Source organism: Brugia malayi (genome assembly GCF_000002995.4).
Source record: "Brugia malayi strain FR3 genome assembly, contig: Bm_v4_ChrX_scaffold_001, whole genome shotgun sequence".
NCBI classification, from domain to species: domain Eukaryota; kingdom Metazoa; phylum Nematoda; class Chromadorea; order Rhabditida; family Onchocercidae; genus Brugia; species Brugia malayi.
Genome location: NW_025062479.1, coordinates 6,986,579 through 7,011,781, shown reverse-complemented (window position 1 = coordinate 7,011,781; position 25,203 = coordinate 6,986,579). Strand labels below are relative to the sequence as shown.

General features: G+C 33.4%; 6 protein-coding genes across 8 annotated transcripts; 1 reads left to right on the top strand and 5 right to left on the bottom strand.

Annotated features, from left to right (window-relative positions):
* Positions 1–78: 78 nt before the first annotated feature.
* Bma-arl-1 (Uncharacterized protein) lies at positions 79–1,610 on the bottom strand (the record flags this gene model as incomplete). The annotated part of the gene is made up of 6 exons (XM_043073934.1): positions 79–109; positions 221–399; positions 698–841; positions 1,185–1,262; positions 1,374–1,480; positions 1,607–1,610. The coding sequence occupies 6 exons, from the start codon at positions 1,608–1,610 to the stop codon at positions 79–81; spliced, it is 543 nt and encodes a 180-aa protein (XP_042929868.1).
* A 1,682-nt stretch (positions 1,611–3,292) lies between these two features.
* On the bottom strand, positions 3,293–5,362 carry Bm4761 (Uncharacterized protein; the record flags this gene model as incomplete). 2 transcript variants are annotated; one of them, XM_001899047.2, is made up of 4 exons in its annotated part: positions 3,293–3,508; positions 3,956–4,090; positions 4,509–4,627; positions 5,173–5,362. In XM_001899047.2, the coding sequence occupies 4 exons, from the start codon at positions 5,360–5,362 to the stop codon at positions 3,293–3,295; spliced, it is 660 nt and encodes a 219-aa protein (XP_001899082.1). The 2 variants fall into 2 exon arrangements, with proteins under 2 accessions (XP_001899082.1, XP_042929867.1); XM_043073933.1 differs by having other exon boundaries at positions 3,971–4,090.
* Positions 5,363–7,661: 2,299 nt separating this feature from the next.
* On the top strand, positions 7,662–10,591 carry Bma-ccg-1 (Uncharacterized protein; the record flags this gene model as incomplete). Of its 2 annotated transcripts, XM_001899048.2 has the most annotated exons (5): positions 7,662–7,733; positions 7,939–8,122; positions 9,014–9,189; positions 10,162–10,309; positions 10,467–10,591. In XM_001899048.2, 5 exons carry the CDS (start codon positions 7,662–7,664, stop codon positions 10,589–10,591), a joined length of 705 nt encoding a protein of 234 aa, XP_001899083.1. The 2 variants fall into 2 exon arrangements, with proteins under 2 accessions (XP_001899083.1, XP_042929866.1); XM_043073932.1 differs by lacking the exon at positions 7,662–7,733.
* A 2,116-nt stretch (positions 10,592–12,707) lies between these two features.
* Bma-pqn-74 (Uncharacterized protein) lies at positions 12,708–15,427 on the bottom strand (the record flags this gene model as incomplete). The annotated part of the gene is made up of 9 exons (XM_001899049.1): positions 12,708–13,000; positions 13,260–13,466; positions 13,821–13,944; positions 14,054–14,146; positions 14,290–14,343; positions 14,502–14,639; positions 14,711–14,879; positions 14,967–15,150; positions 15,382–15,427. The coding sequence occupies 9 exons, from the start codon at positions 15,425–15,427 to the stop codon at positions 12,708–12,710; spliced, it is 1,308 nt and encodes a 435-aa protein (XP_001899084.1).
* Positions 15,428–17,925: 2,498 nt separating this feature from the next.
* Bm6111 (Uncharacterized protein) lies at positions 17,926–21,778 on the bottom strand (the record flags this gene model as incomplete). The annotated part of the gene is made up of 8 exons (XM_001899050.2): positions 17,926–18,146; positions 18,366–18,468; positions 18,922–19,047; positions 19,200–19,332; positions 19,535–19,623; positions 19,732–19,930; positions 20,061–20,239; positions 21,719–21,778. The coding sequence occupies 8 exons, from the start codon at positions 21,776–21,778 to the stop codon at positions 17,926–17,928; spliced, it is 1,110 nt and encodes a 369-aa protein (XP_001899085.2).
* A 2,364-nt stretch (positions 21,779–24,142) lies between these two features.
* Bm7007 (Uncharacterized protein) lies at positions 24,143–25,033 on the bottom strand (the record flags this gene model as incomplete). Its single annotated transcript, XM_043073931.1, has 3 exons — positions 24,143–24,272; positions 24,577–24,757; positions 24,892–25,033. The coding sequence occupies 3 exons, from the start codon at positions 25,031–25,033 to the stop codon at positions 24,143–24,145; spliced, it is 453 nt and encodes a 150-aa protein (XP_042929865.1).
* Positions 25,034–25,203: the final 170 nt, after the last annotated feature.

Here is a 25,203-nt window from a genome sequence, read left to right as displayed (position 1 = left end):
AACAAAATCAAAAAACAAGATACTCAACGAAGACAAACTAGCATAATATGTGCATGTTGGCTGTTAATTTTTGTCTTCCTATTTCCTTTGCTGCAAATTGTTCGATAACCTGCAAGAACTCTTAAAGCAATATATTATTTGCTATTATGTTTTAAAATGTTTGCATTAATTGCTTAGTTTATGTTTATCAGTCTCTGTTCGAAATAAAAATGTTGCATACCATTCCATTGCCTCATCCAGTCCTTCGCCTTTTGTCGCTGACGTTTTGAAAATCTGAAAGGTTCTCGTTCGAAGAGCATCCAATCCTAAGCTACGATGCACATCAGCCAAAGAAAGGGAATTAGGAATATCCTGCTTATTTGCTAAAACCATTAGGACAGCACTTTTCAATTCTTCTTCCTGCAACACAACCAGAAATTTTGTACTTTCAGTTCTGCGCTTACAGTGGAAGTACTTGAAAACTTATAAATATACCAGGCTTCAATAAGATCTATAAATTAGAACGGAAGTCAGAATCAACATGGTGAAAGCCATTTACGGTTTATGGCTCACGCATTTTAAATTTAATTTCAGATAAGATCTGTTCGGCGTTAACAGCTGTGTTGGGGCTCACTCGGTTTTCTCAACCAAAGGGTTATAGGAAACTTGAACTACCCGTGGTGTACTTCGTGCGATGCCAAGGTTAAACATCTCAGACCTCTAACATTGATACCAGTTCCTGCTTCGAAATGCCGATTCTGTCTTTATCTGCTGAATCGACAACATATATTATAGCATCAGTGTTCGAATAGTAACACCTCCAATATGGACGAATTGATGTCTGACCACCAAGATCCCATACCTATAATGCATTGCATTATGTGAGTGCTCCGTTTAGCAAAAATCTATTACGTCCTAAACGTAATAAATTTTTGCTAAACGCACCTAGACTAATTTTATGAGGTAAAACAGATAAATCACTGAGATTCTGAGGAACATTCAACTGTTATCCTCCAGTTTAGATTTCAGTTTACTGTAGTACATGTCCCAAAACAATTTTTCTAAATAGAGTAGAACAGCTATTTAAAGTGAAACTTGAATACCAGAACATGTAATCGCTTGAAAACCAGAACATGTAATCGCTAACTACTGCTTGATTTTAATAAGAAGTGTTACAAAATATTGTCTTCCTACAAAGAATGTACCTGAAATTTAAGATTCTTATAAATAACTTGTTCCACATTGAAACCTATAGTTGGGATCGTCGTCACAACCTCGCCTACCTGCAAATATAAAAACAACAAACAACTAATATGTTCCTAACTTCGATCCTTAAGTCACCAGATCTTTGTTATGAATAACGATTTTATTATGAATAATAGATATAAAAGTACCTGAAGTCTGTACAATATAGTTGTTTTTCCAGCGCCATCTAGACCCAATATTAAAATTCTCAACTCTTTCTGTCCAAATAAGCTACGGAAATAGCTCAACACTCCTCCTAAAATAACTAAACAGCTGTTGTACTTTAGGAGTGTACTTCGGTAAGGGTTTTATTTTCACCGCTTCAATTACTACAGTTTGTATGTATGAGAAGACGATAACCATAACATGAAAAAGAACTCACCCATCAGTGGAAGCAAATTTCAAGCAATCTGAAATTCGTCCGGTTATGAAAGGTTCAATATTACGTGGTGTCAAGGTTTGCAAATACCAACGATTACCATAATTTTAAATAAAATATAGGAGACTTTCGAAAACCTCAAATAAAATGGCCAACAAATTATCAAGTAGTTTACGAAAACAAATGATCTTCACACTGCAATCTCTTCAAGTTATAAAAATCTGACAGACACTGTAATTACTCAGCTTACTTCTGGATCTTTCCTTTAGTTTCTCTACGCATAATACATAATAGCACGCTATTTTTACATCGGACCGGAACTAAACTTTTGCAAAACCTGCCCTTTCCGACATGCAACCAACCAGCAACTTAAAATCAAACAAACTTTACTCTAGACCACCACCACTTGGTTTATCACATTTCCAATATTTTCATGCGGCCCTGGTAGCATAGACTCAATACATATCGGAATATCGGATAATATATGATCGTCTGTGAGAAGAAAGACAGGAACTAACGTTTTCAAGGTGCACTACATATGGTAAAGAGGCCCGACTTCAGCCTGCATGGCAGGTAAGGTCACACTGCTATATTCAAACTCTCGTGCTTGCTCTCCCCACCTTAACGGTTTGCTTTAACTTGGTCAGCTACCCCTCATACATCAGCTAGAAATTTCAAAATAGATTCAACAGCTAATCACAGAAAGCGACATCTCCCCTCATTTGTCTATCTGTAATTTTGAAAGGATGCAAAATCCCATCTCTGTGCAGTGCTGCTTATTAAACTAATTTATTTGCTTGTAAAAATGTGAAGTGCTGACGGTATAACTTCAGTTCCTGGAACTCATAACAGTAAGTTTCAGCACTATTATATTCATTCACGTTGTGTTGTAATCACGTCATACTCGTTTTGTTTTATAGGAGGATCCCATTCTCATAAATAAGCTACAGTTCATTGGTTGTTTAATCAACGCTCAGCACTTCTTGGCTTCCACTCACCTTCAAAGTCAGAAAAGTACACAGTCCTGAACAGCTCCAGCAGTGGGTTACAAGCATAATAAAAGTATTGTGCATGCCGTTTCATTCTGTATATACTCTAACGTATCTCATGCAAATTCACGCAGTTTATCTTCCAAAGTTGATATTACTGTTATGCCAATCAACGCACTTTCCTCAAAGTATCAATACTGAACACATTTATATCACAATACTGAATAAAAATACTGAGTGCATTAAACTGTGCTGTCCATAACAATACTTATTAAAACATCATTCATAATGCATTTCTTTCAGAGCTATGACTATCTTTCTGTAAGAAGTAGGAAAAAAAAAAAGGCTGGATAAACAATTTTTTGTTTGGAGCATTTATCAAAGTTTGAGCAAAAATAATCATTCTCCAATAAAACGGTTTCATAAACTTTTGCTTGCTATACACGCAGTCTCTTTTCTTTTTTTTCGTTTTCAGCAGTATATGTAAAATTATCTTTTTTATAACTACAAATTATGAAGTTCCATCAAGTGATTTTTCTACAGATTCTGGGTGATGGAGGTGTACCAAACTAAAGACACTGCTTGTTTGATTTTTTATTAGACTGAAGTTTCCTTCTGATAAACGTGAGTTAAGAGGACACAATGCTACTAACATAAACATTCCAGTAACAATATGAATAGATGGTCTAACGAAAACTAATTAAACAAATGTTGGCTGTGCTACCGAAGAACAACATGATGGCAAAAATGATGAGCTCTTGTCGGGAAGAGTAACACCATCAACATGAAAAGCAGAACCAAGGTGGTCGCTATCTTCTGCATCGGAATGCATGCTGGATACCAAAAGGCGGTCACGCATTGCTGCTGCCAAATTATGGAATGCATCATCACAATTAATACCTGTCTTCGCGCTCACCTGTAAATTATTTAAATGCTTGCATTCCCGAATATTTTTCGCCACACTAGCTTAGCGTTTAATGGTTGCTTAAAAGGGAACACTAGCAAAGAAAATTGCATCCACTATCTACTGCACTAATGATCTGGTCTTATACTTTTCTCAGTCTCATTGGAATACTACCGCATATCACGCAGAGTTATTTCAGAACTTGTCCTAGGCTATATCTTAATATTTAATATTTCCCAAAGAATGTTATTCTCAATGCATACATAGAATTAGCACATAAAAGAACAAGCGGTTATTACTTTCTATCCACAGTTCGCATTTCTTGCTTCTTACCGCCCCTAACATTTGATCGTCCAAAAGTGGCATAAAGAAATTGAAATCTTCATTTGCTAGCTAACAGTTATTTTGTGCACTGGAGTTTCCATCAGCATGTCAGTAAATCTATTAAAAAAGAAAAACTTCATAAAGAGAGACTCCAAGCTCGTTAGCGAGGCGTTCAGCGCGTTCAAAATTAACCATTCTTTTGTCTTCTAAATCAGCTTTGTTTCCAATTAGCATTAGCACAGCATTTGATGGCGCGTGCAGTCGAATTTCCTATAATGTTTCAATGAGCAAAACAAATAACAAACAATCGCTCCTTCGGTTGCAAATTCTGTAATAACTACACAAATCCCATTAGATGCTTTTTCATAACTACCAGAATAAACGCCATAGCAGTAAGTAATGGAACTTCGCTGCAACAGAAGCCGTAAAATCAAGTGAGTATAAAATTAGAATTCAATTGTCAACATACGTCATATAAAACTGAGGACATATTAATAGTAAGCAGAATCACGTGACATTTGTTTTTTATCGACGTATCGAACAATTTTCTCAGAAACTTACTAAATTTCAACGAGGGAATCATTAAATAAAAAAATTTTCAAGTAAGAAAACTCGACTTCAGAAAGATTTGTAATACATTTGTTTGTAGAAAATGATTCACCAAACTATTTTCTTCCATAAAGTTTACCTTTAACCAATAATTACGCAAATTATCAAAGGATCGTTCGTCTGTCAAATCATAAACACACATTACTCCATGTGCTGAATGGTAGTATGAGTTATAAATTGTTCTATACCGTTCCATTCCTGAAAAAATTTCAAAACTACCAATTATTTCTAAAAGTATTTCTCACTAGAGTTTAATTCCATTCATTTAATTTAATCTTAGTTTTTGTAATCAACACAAGTGTTTGGTTATTTAGTGCATATGTATTGTCAACGATGCGAGAAACGGTGAATAAAACCATATTTGAAGGACACATTGTAAGCAGAATTTTAAGTTATAAGAGTCGTAAGAAGTATGCAAAAAATAATTCTACGCTAGTTACCTCCTATTTCTGTCATATATATCATTTTTATCAGCTTACTCTGTTTAATTCAGCATGCAAGGAACTTGAAGCATAAATCTAAAATCGGTGTATATATATTGAAAGAGGAAAATTTTTTAATTCTTTTAAAGCTTTTGAACTCAGTGCTTGAATTAGGTTGGTTGAACCGAGAACCCTTTCTATTCTTATTTAGTGAATGCGATACTCACAATGCAGTAAAGATGTGAATTGCAGCTGCTTAGTTACCGCGTGAAAAGAAATGCTAAATTAGGTGAATGAAATTAGAATATGACAATAGAGTACCAGCTGTATCCCACAACTCTAGCCGGATTTTATCACGACCAAGTTTGACTGTTTTCAGTTTGAAATCAACACCAAGCGTAGTAATGTGATCCTGGCGAAATGAATTTTCAGCAAAGCGTAGCAAAATACATGACTTTCCACAGTTATGGTCGCCAACAATAACGATTTTGAATAAATAATTGTAACTCATAATATAACAGCGATGATTTCTACAATACGAATAAGGAAGTCAAAGAGTCAAATACAGTAGGAAACAAAAACAAAGGACGATGACTCAGAGAGATGGTTTGGTTTATATCTGTAGAAATAAGTTGGTAAGTAGGCAATGGATGATGGCCTTTGAACTAGTAACAAACACAATGAGCAGAACACTGAGAGTGACATAAATGAGTGTTTAATGACAAGTCTGGAAGTGGTTGGTTGCTTCATGGATAGACAAATGTATCTAGCGAACACGATGAGTGAATATAGTTCTTATCGATGTACCACGTAGTAGCAGTGACAATAAAACAACAACGACGCGAGGAAGCAACAAGAAACAGTCCACTTCACGTATCAACAAGTCACTAATAGATTTGTAGTACGTGTAAGCAAGATAAATGCAGATTGGTATGAAGCGCTACACGGGGAAGCGATTGGCTTACAAGTGACCTTCCGTCCCCGCTGCACTGCACATCTCTTACGTTCTCACTTCGACACGTTCTTTTTACATGTATAGAGAAATTCTGGTTTCGATAATCTATTGCCACGTAAAGAGTAAGAGGAAAAAGGAAAGAAAGGAAGAGATAGAAAGAGAATGCTGTGTGACTATGAAGTGCGACGAACGCGCATACCGAAATGTTTGAATAAAGGTGGGATAGGGACAAAAACACAGAAAGGGTCAATAATGACATGGACATGGAGGATGAACAAAATTAAAGAAGGCGAAGCAGAAGTGCATGCAAGTAATGCATGCATCTTTAGTATTAGGCGAGCAGCATGCTACAGGTCATTCTTTCACTTTCTATTAATTGCGTATTTTTGTTTCAAGCTGTTGCAACTTCAGACAACATCATGTCGTTGTCTTTTCACACTGGAGTAGTTAATTACTTCCGTTTCATTAACTGGAATTCACCACCAGAAATTCTCCAAGGTCTGAAAACATGATCTCCAATACTTCACTGGCATACTAGCGAATTTCTCTACACTTTTTTTTAAACGAATAAATACTTTCTATGTTCAACAGTCATCTTATACCAACGATCACTTCCTCCACCGCCTTTGTTTACAATCTCTCCATTTCTAGTACAAATTTTCTGCATTCAACAATTAAGCAGTTTTATTGAAATGGATCGCTGAACGTCATTATCTTTATCATAAGGATTGATTTGATTGAAAATTGTGGGAAATTAACATTTAACACGAATTTACCAGTTGTCAGATTTCATTTTAAGAGAATACTGATGTTGTAGGAATTTATGTAGCATTCTTAACTAACAGATGAAGTATCTCTATATTATAACCTATTTAAAAAGTACCCTGCCAGGTTAATTGATGTTTTGATATTAAGGAAATAAGTCATTGGTAATTAATTGGTAATAAATTGAGTAGACAGAATGCTTATTAGTTTAGAAGCATGCTTATTTCATTGGATTTGATTACTTTTTTCCCAAAAATTTAGAGCACTTCTTACCATGGAACTCGTCTGAGAATAATAGCGGTTCGATTAAGGTCCAGAACATATGCAACTAACCTAACTTTTTGAGTATTAAGTTGCCTAGGCTATTGTTTAATTTCTTCAATAAAGCTGAAAGTTTGATAGAGTTGATTTACCTGTCGAAAGATGATAATGAAAGTAACCGTGGAGTTTGAATAAAACCTTGCTCGGATCAGCTATGAAACTTGGATCATTATTCTCGACCACGGTCGAAATCAGAACTGTTTGCATGCGAAATTTAAATTTTATAAAAGTTTTCAGGTCATACAGAAAGGATCCAGTATTCTCCATACATTGGAAACAATTCAAGGTAGGATTTCCTTAAAGTAAGTGTGAGTTACCTTCGAAGCAATGTTTTTTTTTTTTTTTTTTTTGAGTCGTCTGTGATATCGTCGTCATTAGATTGCACTTTTGCGATAAGCTTACAACAAAGTTGGATTATCAGCGGTATGCAACAGAAATCAAATATCAGATTTCGAGAAAGAGATTAGCAGTAATAGTGTTATTTGAAATTAGTAATGAGTCATACTAATGGTGTTATTGATGATATTCTGTTGTGTCACGTACTTCCTTGAAATTTGAAGGATAGGAAGCAGAAGCTCAGAAACTGCTTGCGGATTTTATTGTCATATCGAGTTTGATCTGAAAGTTCAGTGTGGAAAATAAATAAATGGGGATGCAATTATCAGCACCCATTGTAAGAACAACTGGAGGACAGTTGGTGCAATGCTGAGAGCATCTTTCTCCTCCCAGTGTTTTCAATTTTTATAAAAGAAACTCAAAGGATGCAAAAATGCCTTCAATTCTCAACACGATGTTTCTTTCCGCATTCATCTTTTGTTCCTTCATTTATACCATACCAACGGTTCGCTATTTTTCCCGATTCTAAATTTACTTGTCGATTAAATATAGATTTCTAGAAATCAGAAAGGTAGTAGTCTCAATTGTTTTCTTGTTATAAACAAATTGGTAAGCAGAATAAACTGACACTCAATAGTCATTATTGGAAATATCTATTGACTAAAATCATACTTCTGTAATAACCTCTTTTGACAGAACTACTTTTTGAGATGACAAGTGTAAGAGTCATAAGACGTGATACGGCAGCAATATTACAAAAAATGCACAACAATTTGCGGGAGAACTGTTTCCCACGACCAAGTGGTGGATGTGCATGTACTGTTAAACAAGGGGACGGTGTAGAAACTGTCGAAAATTACGATTCCAGTGAACAGTGCAGGTTGGATATTGCAGGTAATATTTGCTATTAAATATTTGAAATCCTCGGGAAAATTCTGAGAGGCATCCATTCGCTTTGAAAAATTGGCTGAAAGTCATTACAGTGTAATGAAGATTCAGAAAGTTTCGAGTGAAGCCAATTAATTAACAGGAAGTGCTTATATTATCTTTTTGTCGGAACTCTTTAAATAATCTTGTCGAGATTATTACAACAGCAACAACTAAAATGATATCAATACAATTCAGTCCAAACAGTGTGATACACAACAGGAAGTTAATATGTTAAGCATATCCTGCACACATCAGACACCTGCTTTGATTGCGATAGTGATTTGAATCATTTCTAACTCAGTGTAATTCTAGCTTATTTGTAACTTATTTTGATATGATTTTCAAGTCTCCATAGTTTGTGTATGATAGGGAATGATACAATGTAAAATATCATCTTTACACATTTCGAAATTAGTTTGCAGTTGTATGCATTCTGCAGAGCATTGCATTCTGCTTTCATCTTTTTAAAAGTAGGAAAAGTGTAAAAAGCAGTCATGGGAAAATCGTATTCATATTTTCTGACTATATAAAATCACTGCTATGACAAAAAAGCAAAGTCTAAAATTAACAAAAATTTGAATAATCTGCCCGAATTAGTATCCTATGATTCAAAACTTTATTGACATATAGATTAAACCTCCTTTAGGTTCGGAATTTGGTTCATCATTTGTTCTTTATCAAGAATGGACAAGCAATTGATAAAATATTGTTTAAGCATAGTCATGACAAATTTTATCAAAAAGCTGCATAAATCAACCGTTTTTTGCAAGTTGTCTGATGCAGCCATCAGTTAATTGAATTATTGAGAAACATTAAAGCTTGCATTTTCTGAACTTTTAGAAAATCAAATTTTAGCACAAACAGTGCATAATAAAAAACAGCTGAATGAGGAGATCAAAGATCGATATGGTAATTACAAGCAAGACTGCTTCCCGTTACCATCTGGGGGTTGTATGTGCACTGAAAGAGATGCAGTTGGTAATGAAGTGATGAAGAAATACGATGATGGGGTGCATTGCAAATTTTCGCAGGTATGCTCTAAACTTCCTATTGAAGCTGAAATTATATAGTAGGAGTCAGTAAAAATATCTCTATGGAATTTTCGAGTGCATTCCGAAAATTTCAAAGCTGTTTGTATTTCTCTAGAAAAAATGCAAACTAGACCAATAACAAGAGTTCTACTTGTTTGCTATATGCTTAAATTATAATCTTTATCTACTAATAACAGACATTTGTGGTTAGACCAAATTTATCATTCTATTAATCCATCTCAATTCTTGGCTTTGATAAAGGATGTTTATGTTAAATTAAAAAATAGATTTGGAAAAATTATTCAGTTTTAAACAATTCGCAGTTTGCATTCATTAACGTTTGACATTATTATACTATTAAAGTTTCTTTTTAAAAGTACCTCCCACGTAAGCTGCAACAGTTCTAGCGAAAGTTCCCAAATTCTAAAAATTATTTCAATTAATAGTTCTTGATGCTATAAGCACAATTGATAAATTCATCTCTTTTTTAACGGTTCGGATATTTCGCTACACACTTCATACCATATTTTTATTATTTTTAATGCATACAATATAATTCTTTTAAATACCTCTACCACTATTTTTATTTTTTCATTTGTATTCCTCCTTACCAGCAAGTTGATCTGCAATTAGTTTTCATTCGATAGCTATCCAATTTCTAAACACCAGTACACTAAATCCTTTTCCTACATCCCTATTTATCTTAAAAGTAATGCATATTCATCCATTTAATCGAAATATCTTTGAGACTATTTTCGCTGAAATTTCACCACTGTTTCCGATCATCAGATTTAAAGTCGTCTTGAGAGTTTGCAATAAACATTAAATTTCTTATTTCAAATATTCAATATTGCAGTATATTGCAGCAAAAATTCTCAAGATTTTAACCACATCTTAAATAACACTATTTAATTCCAACAATTAATACTTAACTCTCCACATTGAACTCTTATGTATTTTGTTGTTTGTTAGAAGACTAAAAGAACAGCTAACGAACAGCCACCGCAAAATGCTCGTGATCCAGTTCGAGAACGGGCTCAAGCAAATTATCGTGCCGTCATTAATGAGTTAAATGAAAAATTTAAAGGACTCAAAGAAGGATGCTTTCCGAGACCTAAGGGTAAGTACAACTTTCAACTTCAGACTTCCAAAAAATAAATTTTTAATCAGATGAAAAACATTAGCAATTTGCTTTGTTCGTCTAACTCTCCAGTTTAATCACAACGACATGGTCACAAATTTCGATGCAAATGTTTTGTTAATTCTGGAAATTCAAGGATGTTTGTGCGTGATCGGAAAAGATCGAGATGGGCGAGATATCACGGAACGACGAATGAAAGATCGAGATTGTAAGTGTCAACCTGGTGAACGTAGCCATGGATGTCCAACAGGTGGTGCCTAGTGTGAGAAGCAGTAGTGTTCTTATTATTTTTTTTTGTGAAAAAAAAACTGTCCCAGCATATTTTTATTATCTATAAAGCCATTCAATCCCCCTATGATTTTCAGCCAAGCATTTCATTGACATATTTTTGATATTTTCACGGATTTTTGATAAAATGTAAATATAGACGACTAGTCAAATAAAACTGGTTTTAAAAAGTTTCATTGTAATTCTGGGTTTTATGAATTGCTTCATCAGCAGTGAATGCTTTATTTTAGTATTTCTGCAGTATTTCCAGGAAAAACAATTTTATTCCATTTACTAATAAAATTCTTTGATCGGTACGAATAACAGTTTTTTTTTTTTTTTTTTCAGTTTTAGTAATCTTCAAATCATAGTTTAACTGTTATCCATATATTTAAAATAAACCTGACTTTTAGAGATGTTGCAAATGTCTAGAGAAAACCCAAAATATTGATTTTCGTAATAGGTAGTCCTATCATTTGAAATTAATGCTCACCCGAACAAGTGTTATTTAACTTTTAGGGTGGGTTATTTTGCCTCAAACATATTCAAGAAAATAATGGATTATCGCCTGTTGTTATTTGAAAATTTTCGTGCCTTCCAGTATTGATCCTTTTTACCTTCATAATCTAGAAATTCAACACGTTGTCAAGAACTTTTTAGAAATGCACAGGATCACTAAGTAGATATTTAGTCTTCTACTCAATTATTTTCACCACTTATAGGATCTAGGGGATCAGACCACCTGGTGACTTTCCTAAAATGAAGCTTTTTTTGATTCATGAGTTTATTCCTGTACAAATCTAAGTATGACTTCTAATTCATGAGATGAGGTGGGATTGTGAAATTCTTTAGTGGGCTTAGCTATTCTTGGGAAAGGTTGGGTTGATTTTTTCGTGTTTGAAACTTGTAGTAATATCTTCATAACTGGAACCTTAATTTCATAATTCTGTAATAAGTTCAAGTTGCAGGCTTTGCTACTTTTTTGTTAATGGATTGAAGCGATGTAATTGAAATCGAATAGACAAATGTTGCAATTAGGAGATAAAAAAGAGATATCTGAGCTAGATAAAAATTTAAGAGTACGTGATAGCTTGCTGTATTAGTTATAAATAGAATGAAGAGTATTTAAAGTGCACCGACGAATGAAATGTTTTGAAAACTTGAATAAACATCTTATTAAAACTTCGTTTCATATCTACACTGTTCTACTAGCTTAATAAGCATATTTCGGAGGTGTTGCCTTTCATAAATAAGTTGCAAACGGATTATCATAAAAATTGCAGTTGATATCATCTTTGCATAAATTGCATTACAACCGTCAAAAAATTGAAGCGAAAGTTTCTTTGTTTATGAAATAGATGGACTTCTTTTATAGTTGTTAATCTTTATGACAGTTAGTTATCAAGAAGTTGGAAGTCTCAGACGTCTACAAATTGTTTCAAAGATAAGTAGTACTTTGTCCTCTTTACAGCAAATTTTGAAAATCATTCATTGAGTATATTATAAAACGTAGTGGATGAGTGTACCTTATGACAGCTATACAACAAAGTCTGAGCTTTATTTTTAAAGCTGAAAACAATTTTATATTTTATAAAATTTAGCGCAAAACTGTAGATTAAAAGTCGTTAAGGAATGTGTACTTAGTGGAAAACGTAAGAAAAGAAATGCATTATAAATTATAAGTAGAAAATGGCAAAAACCAACAAAAATCTACATTTTGATTTAACTATAGAGTTATAGATGATAGTGTGATTATTATATAATAACATAAACTCTTTAAAGTGGACATCGATATATTACTTCAACTAACAATTTTGAAGATCGGGGGATGAACGGAGATGAAATGAAGTCCTTGTTGCGATTCTCTAAACAGTTCCTTCGCTATAGTAACAACACAGCAGACACTGAAATATAAACTACAAACTCTTCAAAATTTTACATGACTTCTTTTATTTTCTCAACGCCCTTGATTTCGACTCTTATATTCTGTGGTATTTTGTATGTCATCAAAACTATTCATAATGAAAGCAGGAAAAAAGTAGATGAAACACAGTTAGAAAGTAGTGATTTTAAGGTGTAGATCTGTTACTTTAGAAAAGGAAGTACGCCTTTAACTTTTCGAAAAATTCACTTTGTCAAGAAACTGGAAATTGCTTACAGATCCCTGTCCAGCTAATTCATTGCTTTTGCAGACAGACTGGCCTGGGCACTGACCGTCAGAACCACAAAAACCAATCTGCACACCAACATGACAAGTGCATCGTGTATTTGCATCATACCCAGGGATCACCAGAATAGGGGACATCAGGTATCCACTTGAAGTATGCGAATATAGCTGAGCTATTGATGGATACGTTACAGTAATACCTAGGCTAATTATTGGAATTTCCTCTGATTGCATTCCTTAAGTTTTGATAAGGAAATTAAACTTCATTAATTTGATATAACATAACATTCAATTATATTTTACAACTTTTATCAGAACCATAGAAATTTTCTTCTTCACCATACGACCCCTTTTTTGGGATGTTTTAATTTATAATGTAATAAGATGAAAAGACTAGAACGCTGGACAATATGCTAACAGTAAGTATTTTTTAAGATGCAACAAAAACTGGATTAGACAAGGGTACAAAATACGTAAAAACAAACAAAAACTTACTAGGATTCCATACGCAAACCTGCAGGAGAGCATTAAAGATAAGGCCTGGTTCGCAAGGCATACTTTGCCATCTTCCACAATACAAACTGTTTGGTGCTGGCTGACACTGCAGAAAATGTGATGGACTTTCTGGATCAGCAACAAGCGATTCGATCATCCATGAGCAAATTTTCTGATATCTAGAACCCTCAACACTTTGTCCAGCTGCTGTAAATAAGAATTATTCGTGATTAGCTGAAAAAAAATTTCATCACTCTGATCTTCGAAATTACCATCTATACTATTTATTTTGTGTCCTAAAATATGACCCCAACTCATAAGATAGGTCCTGAAAAACTGCTTTAAATTCTGACTTCACTGACGAGAATTTAGTGTTAATGTTTGATGCAGTGACTGACCGATCATTCCACTTTTCATTCTATACCTAAACGAAAAAATGTGGGATCGGAAAATCATAGAGAAATAAATATCATTCAGTCCCTCTCTACATCTTCTCCCTCTTTCTCTCCCTTAAGAAATCCATTAGCATTTGTCTTTGCATTTCACTTGGCCGATCCAAACCTGTAGGACATGGTTGCGGCGCAATGATAGTAGAATAGTGTTGTTTCCCTGCTTTCCCCTGTATCTGAGTACAGTACTGTTGTCCGTCATTTAAAAGTTGGCAGCCTTCCGGGATTTGCTTATTCTGAAAATAATCACATTACAGTCAGAAGATATTTCTATTCAAATTGTTGAAGAAAATAGTTAAACTGAATTTAGGACATAAATTAAGCCAAATCAAATCAAATTCCTACCGGGAGTTTATTGACACCGGAGAAATTAGTTGAACCTGATGAACCACAGGTACATAAGCTGTCTGAATTCGAACAGATACCACAATTATCATCCTGAATTATATCTCATATTTAAATATTTCACATTGCAGTTCCATAATTGCTCTACGAGAGTTTCCCGAGATTCTTGCAACACTATCCAATCATTTTCGATAAACAATCTTAACTGCAACAAAATAGCAAGAAATATGGCTTACAGAGATTATGCATCTTTGTTCACTCTGACAGGGCGCATGACGAGCTTGACGAGCCTGGAATATGAAAACATTTTATGTTATTCAATTTCAAAATGAAAGTAGAGTTAAACATCTGAGATTCTTTTATTCCAAAAAATCTTTAGAAGACAGTATCATTTCTACCCTTACCTTTCTTATTTGGAATATAATATGAAAACAATCCCAGTCTATACCTTTGATATATTCTTTTCATTCATAACTTTATCATATGTGACTAGCTCGATGATTACAACTTTTGGGCAGTCACAATTCTCTTCATTCAAGACACACAGGCATTGTTCCTTTTGTTGCTCCACTCTTTTCACTACGAGCTGCAATCAAATATCATTATTTTCTAGTTTAGGAAATGGAACAGGATTTTCCATTTAATTCACAGCCTAACCTTTGGACCATTTCTTAGCTGAGGACAGAATTTATATTTTTCAGCATTGGACCCTTCGCACAACTGCTGTCGAGCTTTAATGAATCCAATGACTTTACATTCTCGAGCTGATGTTACAAACTGATATCCAATCGGGCAGATCTTTGATGCCCAGATACCAAGATCACTACTAAAACAGTACCAAAATCTTGCATTTTTTCAACAACTGAATTTTTCGGATTTTAAAAGCTATTTTTCGAATTGACCATTATCTAACCGATTTCCAGCATTTTCGGCTTGGAATACGCACTCGATGTATTTGTTTGGATCAGTTGTTGGACGTGGAAAAGATGATAATTGGCAAATATCACCAATAATACTACGCCAAATCACTGAAGAGATGATGCCATTATCTCCACTATTGTCTCTTCTATTTTCTATTGATTTCGTGTAGCACTGTACTGAAACAAATAATTTTCAGTTATAGCTACACAAATACACATTCAGTTACAGATATTACATGTATAATATTGCTTTTCGATTAAAACTTTGTCTTTTCTGACATTTAGTCTATTTCACGTTTTATTACACTAAGAAATACTCTCAGTTTAAACGAGTACCAATAACTGTTGAGGAGATGCTGCATTGATCCAGGGAAATCTATATTTGGAGACTGATGAAGATGGACATACCGAAGTAGATAGAAAATGAGCTGGTAAGAAGAGTGATAAGCTGCATATTGTAAATGAAATAACAATGAGAATAAGGCAGTAGAAGAGTAAGAGCAGAATAGGATGGACAAGGAATAAATTAAAAACTGGGTGCAGATCTCATACCTTTTACCTATTTGTAGGAATGAGGGAAAGCCACACAAAACTAGAATTTTTTTTTTTTTCGATATGAATTTTTTCTTCATTTTTACTAGACAGGTTATCATCCTGGCCGGATTCATTACCTCATTTGATTGATAACTCCCTCTATATCATTAATTCACTTTCCCTGCAACATCTATGCATTTCTTATATATCGTAGTGTCTATAATAATCATTCCAGCAAAAGAAGTGCTGTATCTTCTCTTTCATTTACATTCTAGTACATCACATGATTCATTGTGAAAACAACTTTCATATCAACAAGACGATAACTTGTAAGTGTTATTCATACCACAATTTTTTTTCGCTTTCAAACATGACACATTCACTTCAAGTTGGTGTCGTACAAGCGTAAATGCACACTTTTTCAGTCAAATTTGCTCTCAGTAAGTGCTTAGTCTTCCAGATTTTCGAATAATTAATAATTTGGACATTTTAATTTTTATGTTACTTTTAGTAGGTCTTCTTAATAATTTGAAATCAATATATCTCCTGATTGGTTTACATCCTATTTGAAGTTCAGATATCTGAAAATTTCAACTTGTAGGAAATGGAATGAGGAAAGTCTGTATTTGAAGAGATTAAAAGAGAGCATTAAAAATGCCAGTGTATGTATATCCGATGTCCGGCCTCAAAACATCAAGCTTCTTCAACTTTTAACCTGGTCCTCAGTAAGTCCGTAGAAAACGGACTGTACGTGTTATTATTTAGAAACTTTGAAATGTGTTCATAACTTTGCACAAATAATTTCGAATATAATTCGCACATCAATGTAGAGGCGGTGTAGTTCATAGTTCGTAATCATTAAGAGGGTGAATTTTTTTTTGGATAAAGAATAAAATAATTATGTGACGTTATATTCAATCCACTAGTATCACCAGTTTTTTTGCATATGCTGATGAAATTCGCCTGTAAAACACATATTTTGAATTGATGCCTACTAAATGGCAAATGCCATGCACTTCATAGGCATTCTGAACGGGCGAGCTCTGAATTCAGAAATATGATGTTGAATCAAAGAAAACGTTTCCAGAAAACACGCTTTGAAAATTTTTAGGACGTGGTTATAACCTTTTCAACTGACAGAGGAATAATTCGTAGAAACGAGAATCCCGAAAAAATGAAGAATCTCAAAACAAAATGTAGACTGGAACTGGATAATTCGAATTAAAAACTGGTATGAAACCAGCTATTTCTAGAATGCTTAAATGAGCTATTTTGAACAATTACTTCATTGCTTGAATTAGAACTTTAAAGTGTCTTTTTCGGCATGTTAATGAAACACATAAGGATCTCTATTTCTACGGTTACACGTTTTTCGCGATTAGAAATTTGAGTATGTCAATTTTATTGTCCTGTTTCTTATTTTTTGCCTTTTCAGATATGTGCAATTATGACACTACTCACTTACTCAGCAAAACTTTCGGGAACAGTTCAACATCCTCTTTGAAACTGTTGTACAATATGAATCTCCCCAAATACTACATACCTGTTTACTGACTCCAACAAATGTATTAGTCACATGTAAAATCTTCCACACTGAACATAATCTTTAGTCGATTTGAAATTTAACCGGTTCCAATTTATGTTATGGACTGAATCAAAACAGGATAATGTACGCCATTCAGTTTTTTAAATTTTAAACATGTACCATACAAGTCATGTCCTTACTTCGCAAAGAACTCATTCAGCACAGCTCCACACTAGTTTTAAGGCAGTTTCACACGAAAACTAGAACACTTTACTTCTACAAGTCAGATACTCATCCACAATCATGTAACCACCAGCTCTCTATTGCGCGATTTGTGTGATAAGTTACCACTACTTTCTAAATAACGTATTTATAAATTAGCTTCATTCTCCAGAAGTCAAATCAGTGTTCAGAAAAGCAGGATTTTCAAGCAGACAGAAGGAGATCATAGGTCGAATAGAACGCAGAAAGGTATGCGAACAACCAAATATTTCGTTCAACCTTAACGATAAAGCAATACCGAAATGGGCTGGCTTACTGCACTGTACATTTTTTTAATCAGCATTATTCTGACACTTCTTTGTTCGATTCTTTTCCTTTTTCTTCCAATAACTTTTTCTTCAAGACAAATATTAATTAAGAACCAAAAACTTTTCCTAAACCTTCAAGACGAAGTTTTGAAATTTTCTTTGGAATTAACTTAAAGATGTTTATCTTAAATTAACTTAAAGATATTTGTCACCAATATTATTAACAAAGAACTTTACTGAATTCTTATTATCAGTATAGCGGACTCATTTCAATTATATTGACATCACTTTTTAAAAAGTCGAAGTGAGAGAAATCAAAAATTCACTTTTTTTAAAACTGGTTATTATAAAAAACTCAACGAATCATTCCTCTTTTTGTTGTCCAGCATAAGTGAGGATACCAGTTCCTCTGCCAATAAGGTATTCCAATTTTATATTAAGCGTCAAATAGTCCAACAAAAAATCGGCATTGCTTTTACATCTGTATACCTTATAAGGCTCGAGAACACTTTTAATAGCTGTTGTTGCTTCCATCAAATGGTAATGAGGAATTTTTGTGAAAAAGAAATGATGGGCCACGTGTCCTAAAGTGATAAATTATTAATGCTGATATGAAATATGAAAATAAATCATGAATTCACGATTTAAAACAGAAAATTCCGCTAGCTTTTCTCTAAAACTTTAAAGAATTTAAATCTGCACTCACTGAGGAAGAATTCATTCTGAAAATATATGATGTAACTGTGACATCCACTGACTAGTTCATTTTCTTTTATCTAAAGATCAACATTAAAAATTGATACCATCGGTAATATGATGCAGCAGCGTATCAATACCAAAACCGTACACTCGATCAATGGTTTGCACTTGCCCCATTACATAATTCCAATAACCTTCTTCGTAAACCTAAACAAACATAAAACAAGAACAGTCTGGTCAACTTCAAATGACTCACCACATAGTGACATCGAAGCGATTTAAGTGCGTAATATTGAATAGTCTACTTATGACCCACTCTACATTACACTAAATCCGCCTATAAATTCTTCAGCTTCATATCTTCTTCAGTTCTTTATTGAACAGGAAAATGATAAAATACAATTAAAACGTAAAGGACCCATTTAAACTAAGGTTTCAAATTTCCTGTAACAGTTCCCTCGTTAAGTATACTGACCATTTATAAATATATAGAGAATGGAAAATACAAAAAAGCAGAAAGCTAAACACCATACTGAAGTAGCCCAAGATCGTTATCACTCAATAAAATACATTCACTTCATAGATACAAAAAAACACACAATTATATGCTATTAATTTTATACAGCGAAAAAAAAAAAAAAAAAAGGCTAAAAGACACACCTCTATACTGTAATCGTTGTGTTGGAGATAAGTTATGATAACAAGCCAATAACCTTGAAACAACAACGAAATGTAATAATATTTGATGAATGTGAACCAGCTATAATTACATATAACGAAGGCTACCTGGAATATTTATTAAGCTGTTGATAGCAATATTTATTAAGTTTTTGATACACTAAATTCAAAAACGATGCAAATTTCACATATCCTGCATGTATAATCACTTTTAAGTTTGTTTTAGATTTGCTATTATTTCTTAGCACCAATAAACTAACCACAGCACAAAATAAGCATGCCAAACTACTAATAACACATTCCACTCGTTCGCGATTGCTATTAAAAAGCTTACTATAAGGCCAAAAGTGGCTACCATCTGGTAAGCCGACCATCGTATATATCGGACTCCACCTAGAAATGCTTTGTTGAAAAAATACAACGTTATATTAAACTGATATATTTCGTTAAAGTAAAAGCAGTTTAGTTAGTCACATACATTCATCAGTAGATAAAAAGCAGAGGATTCCAATATCAAGGGAAGATGGTTTAAAGGAATTCCCATATTTACTTTAATATCCTATATCAATCAAATCTAGAAATACATCAAACTAACCGAATAAAACCAGAAAGTGGAATCTTTGAAAAGTTGCGCATTATCCAACCACGCGTCATGAAATCTTTCTCGATCACCCAGGGATGTCCCTAAATTGAAAATGGATTTGAAACAATCGACTTCTAACATTAATAGAAATTAGGAGAGTTAATCCATCACTAATTAAGACACTATCAAACAGAAGAGAGCAAACAGACCATATCATTGTCAATATGAGAAGTATACTGATGATGTCGTCGATGTGACTTCTGCCAGGGCCAATATGGTGCCAAAAGTGGAGCGTGAGCGATATGTCCAAAGAGGTCATTGACCCAAGTATATTCGGAAAAGGTACCATGACCGCAGTCATGACCAACTACAAATAGTGACGATCCAAACATTCCCATACAACAATACCTGAAGTTACACATTTAAGCACACAACCTATTTCTAAATTCCAAAGTGTCCAACAACAATAGATCGACTTTTTGTAATAAACCATACATTGCTATATTAGAATCATGAAGCAGATGTGAACTTATCTTACCATATAAACAGCCCAAAAATTCCAAACGACTCGAATATACCAACAAATCTGTACAAACCGTACAGAATCATTAAGTCGAGAACTAGATAAAACAATGATTTGAACAGCGACCTTTCGAAACATGATGAAGGTACGGCACGTTTTATTTCTTCAAACGACGGCAATTTCGGTTTTGGTCGCTTAAAAAAAAATTAAAGAGTAACAAGCCATTAAAACACTCAAAATTGACTAATGAAAGTAATGTACTCCATTTTTAATAAGTGTATTTAGTGTTCACTGATGCGTTCACTGTTATAAAGAAGTTATTCCTCTTCAGGAAGCTACTGAAAATGTCTTTGTCTGAACCTGGCGTACTTTCTCTTTGAATAATATCCATTATAACAAAATGATAACATAATTTGAGAATTCTTTATACTTGAGTAAAGAGAGCAAAGCAAAGACTTTAAAATTCTGTAGATTATTTTGTGTACAAAGATTTATTACTGCACATCTGAGTAATGAACGATGTAGTCATAACAAAACTACAGCTTTATTTTATTTACTGGTGATAAAATGAAGATGAAAAACTGGAAAGCTCAACAAAGACAGCCTTAACTATCCCACAACTTATTTTTACGTCCTAAAAAAAATTGATGCTCCGAAGCTAAAAAGTGACAAGTCTACATATTTCCCTTCATATCAAATTTCTGCATACATCTACTTGCTTTTCTTGAAGATTTTTTCCCAAATATATATGTATTTGGAATCAACATATTACCGCTTATTCTTCAGTGTTAGAGGATACAAACGTTTTATAGCTTAATTCACTTAAAATTTTTTAGTATAAAAACTCAGCGTTCTCTTTGAGAAAAACAGTTTATTACAATACATTTCTCTTCTTGGATGCGTTTGAACGCCCGACAGTTCTCAAGGTGAAATAGCTATTATGCAGTCTACTGACAAAACAAACTTCGGAAAATAACACCATCAAACTATTTTGTGTGCTTCAATACACTATGAAAAGTACATGTCTGATCCTTATAATTTCCAAGATGGGAATTATAAGGATCAGACAATTTAAATTAGCAACAAAGCAATAGTTATTCTCATAAGTTACTAAAACGATAACAAAGAAGTTCACTGTCAAGAACTTCATCATTTCGAACAGACAACCTAGCAGAGCTAATTGGTCCCAACTTGAAAGTAACTCGAAACTACTCCGCATAACTATACAGGATTAAGTAATGCAAATTTGATTGCGTTAGCTAATCACTAATTTTAACAGTGGTTTCTATATCAGTTGTACCTTATTCTACACCCTCAATGACTCGTGAGTCAGAAAATTCCACATAGTGAAGCACTCTACATTCTGAAAGCGCTTGAACAAACCGAATTGAAAGAATCGAACACAAAGGGAAACAGTACGGAACACTACGCGTCACATGTGTGTAATTTGCAATATTCGCGTAACCTAACAACAAAAAATGCATAAACTTCCATCCTTACTTGATAAAAAAGCGATATTCAATTGGACAAGAACAACTACCAAAAGAGTAGACAGTTGTCAAATTTCGTTAACAGATCCTATGACAGAGATAAAGTCTTATATCAAATAAAATATCCCAAATAAAACTCTATCACACAAAACTCTACTACAGCAAACAGCAAATAGTACTTACTTGGGATGTAATCATTGTCATCGTCGGTGTTGCAGTCTGACGTGCCGCACTACCTGCCATCGGTATCCTTTTCGCATTCATAGATCTGCCAAACCGTTAATGAGAACCAAGTAGAAGGTCAACAAACATCAACTGCTCGCTACCCGTATCATGTTCTTTGATCTCCACTCCCTGAATCACTCTTTCTCATCCACTTGCTCATCTCTGCAACTCCTCGCTTCCTCTCGTATGTCATTGCAGTGGTCGTTGAAATTCTTCGGTGGAGTAGTTTAAACTCGCTGAATTTGAGAGTGTCTTACTCAGACTCTATTATGAACTTAATTTATTGAAGCTCTCTTAATATGTTGCTTTCTTTTCCAGCAAACAATCGGTAAACAGACAGAATCCAAAAATTACTAGCAATGTGTAACGGGTGACTCAAACGTACGTATGGAGGAAAATATTGTTTACCACTGCTAGTATCGCGATCTTTTTTGCTCCGTAAGGAAAAAAGGTTTCGAAAAACACGAATACGAAATTTTGCTGATTAGAATTCGGTTTTTTTCTGCCAAGAGATTTGGAAAGAGACCGCACAGTCAATACAGAGATGAAAAAGTAGGATGCTGGAGGATGTATAAAAAATATGCTCTTTATATGCACATGCAGAAAAAGCGTACAATATACAACACATCGAACTTTGAAAAAATAATATTAATGCTGGCATGCAGAAGTTTATAAAGCCACGTCAAGAAAGCCAGCTAGTAAATCTTTGACTACGCTAACGAAATTACAGCATTTAATAACTTTATAAAACCAATCTTTCGTGGCGTCGTGTTCAATAACTAGGAAACCAATATTTCTCGGTTATTTTAGGTCACTTTTCAATAAATTCATTTTACAATATTTCTCCGTTCGAAAAGATATCTGAATAAAGAGGAAGAATTCAAGAACCTTATTCAAACAGATAAAATTAAATGACCATGTTTTCCACGGAATCGAAAAAATATGAGCCTTCGGTGGAGGTAATGAGATAATTTCTTAAAACCAACAGTTATCATTAGCTCTTTCCTAAATTCTCTTAATGCGGTTTTTAAATTTTGAAAAAATCTCTAGATGACGATGACACACAGTTAAGTTTCACGGCTGAAATACGGAAAACAGAAAAAAAAAAACTTCAAATTTATTTTTTTTAAAATGTAAATCCGATCTAATATCCCACCACTCTATGATATGCATTCTTAAGAGTGGATATTCATTTTCACATATTCGTAATGAGATAAACAACAGTAATCCCGCACAAATTAGAAAAATCAGAAAGCCAAAAAACACAGTATTATTGAACCAGTACTCATAAAATCAAATAAGACTTTCATAAACAGCAAACAAAGAAAGGAGAAACACTTGAACCACAAAACTTTTCTGAAATATGAAATACCTGAAAAAAAAAAAAATAATAATTACTAGCAGTAGTAAAACATTAGTCTGAAAAATAAGTCTGTCATATCAAAGATTAATTTCAATTCTTAAAATGTTTCTGTATAGACGTCCCGAAAAAATAAAAACCTCAAAAAACTTCAACTAATGTCAAATACCCAAAAGGCCAAAGTAAAAGTCATGGATACAAAAAAAAAAAAAAAAAAAAAAAAAATTATAACGAAAACCAACTGGAATAAACCAAGAAATATCAAAATCACGTAAAAGAAACAAATACATCACATAAACGAAACGCGAATGGAATAAATTTTCTGATTTACTGAAAAGTATGATTACCAAAAACAAGTAACTGCTAAAATTTATTAGGCTATCCTCATCCAACTTTGCGAATAACATCATCTTGAATAGAAATAAAATAATGGTCATCAAAGAGAAAGCAAAGAAACTGTGAATGTCTTTCTTAAATTTACAACTTTTTATTTTCTACAAAGATATTTCGAGTCGCTAAATGCATCTTTAAAATTTAAAAAGTTAAGAACGTACATCTGGTTCACAAGTTAGAAATGCATCAAGTTCTAAATCGTATGATTAAAAGAAAATGAAGAAATCTTCAGGTATCGTATAAATCACAAATGTTCGAAATGGCCCATCATTCACTGTGCAAGTGCAAGAAATATTTCATATACCTTATAAGTACATAAAGAAATAAAAATATTTGGAAATGGATTTATAACATGAGAATTAATTTAAAAATTCAACATGAAATTTACAATAGGATACACTAGCATAAATCAATCCACAAATAATAAAGCTATTACTTTTACTATTTACATTTGCTTTATAGAAGAAAGACATACTGATAAAAAGAAAACAATTGAAAACCCGGTCTTCCATGGAAACAAGAAGAAATATGATTTCAGAAAACTTAAAAAAACATAAAAACGTTCAAAAAAGCGAAATACTGAAAAACCTATCTGCGGAGTATTTTTGGATGTAATTTTCATTGTTTGATTACTTATTATCTGTATTGTTTAACTGGTCGTCCTGACGGCGGTTAGTACTCCTGGTTTCTCGTGGGTCGCAATCAGCAACTTCTGGACAAAAATTTGTTATTTCGAATTTCTTGATTTGATATCCAAGCCTTAATGAAAGATAATTATTAATAAATCTCTTACATAAAATTGGAAGAAAAACTTAAATTGGGCTACAAAAAATCATAATCCTAAAATTAAAATTGAAAAAGTACATAATTGTATGATATTGGGATAAACTATCTAATCTTTTAGGGTTCAATTCTGATTAGTGGAGGTCACTCTGAGGATGTCTTTACGCTCTATCTGAAGTATAAAAAAAACCAGTCAATTTCTTTTGCCGTAAAAAGCAATAAGCAGTCAACGCTGACGAACGTTACAACTAATTTATTCACAAGAATGGAAATAACGTACCAATCGTAATCAATGCACAAACCGAGTGAAAGAATAATAATTAAATAAAAATTCAGCTTTATCCCTTTCGATGTTTTTGGATGGATCTTTGGACGTGAGTGAAAAATAGTATTCGAGAAATTCCAGTAACCTCGACCTACTTTTCTGTCGGTATAATGCATTGGATCCTTCCGTTTGTTGCCTGTATAAGATTGCTTTACTTGAAAAATTATTTATAGAGATTTCTATGAGAGGAAAAAACACTAAAGTTTATAAGAAAGAAATACATGAATCATGAAGCCAAAAATCAATCAGAAAATATAGATAAAGCTCAACCTAAAATCGTATATTTCGATGGGTGATAATCATCTTCTGGTTTTTTTATCTCATTCAGCGATGGAATGCCACTTTCAATCCTTGTAACAAAGATGCCAAAAGATGATAATCTAAGCAAATTTCTATAAGATGTCTTTAACATTCCTGCAAAATAGCACTATAATTTATACGAAAGGAATCAAGTAAGAGAAATAATAAAAGCAAACATCATCACTCAGAAAACGACCTCAGCTGTTAATTAATTCCAATGAATGAACATGGACCATTTCACAGCCTCATTGTTTCAAGAAGAAAATGCTTAAATAAGATCGT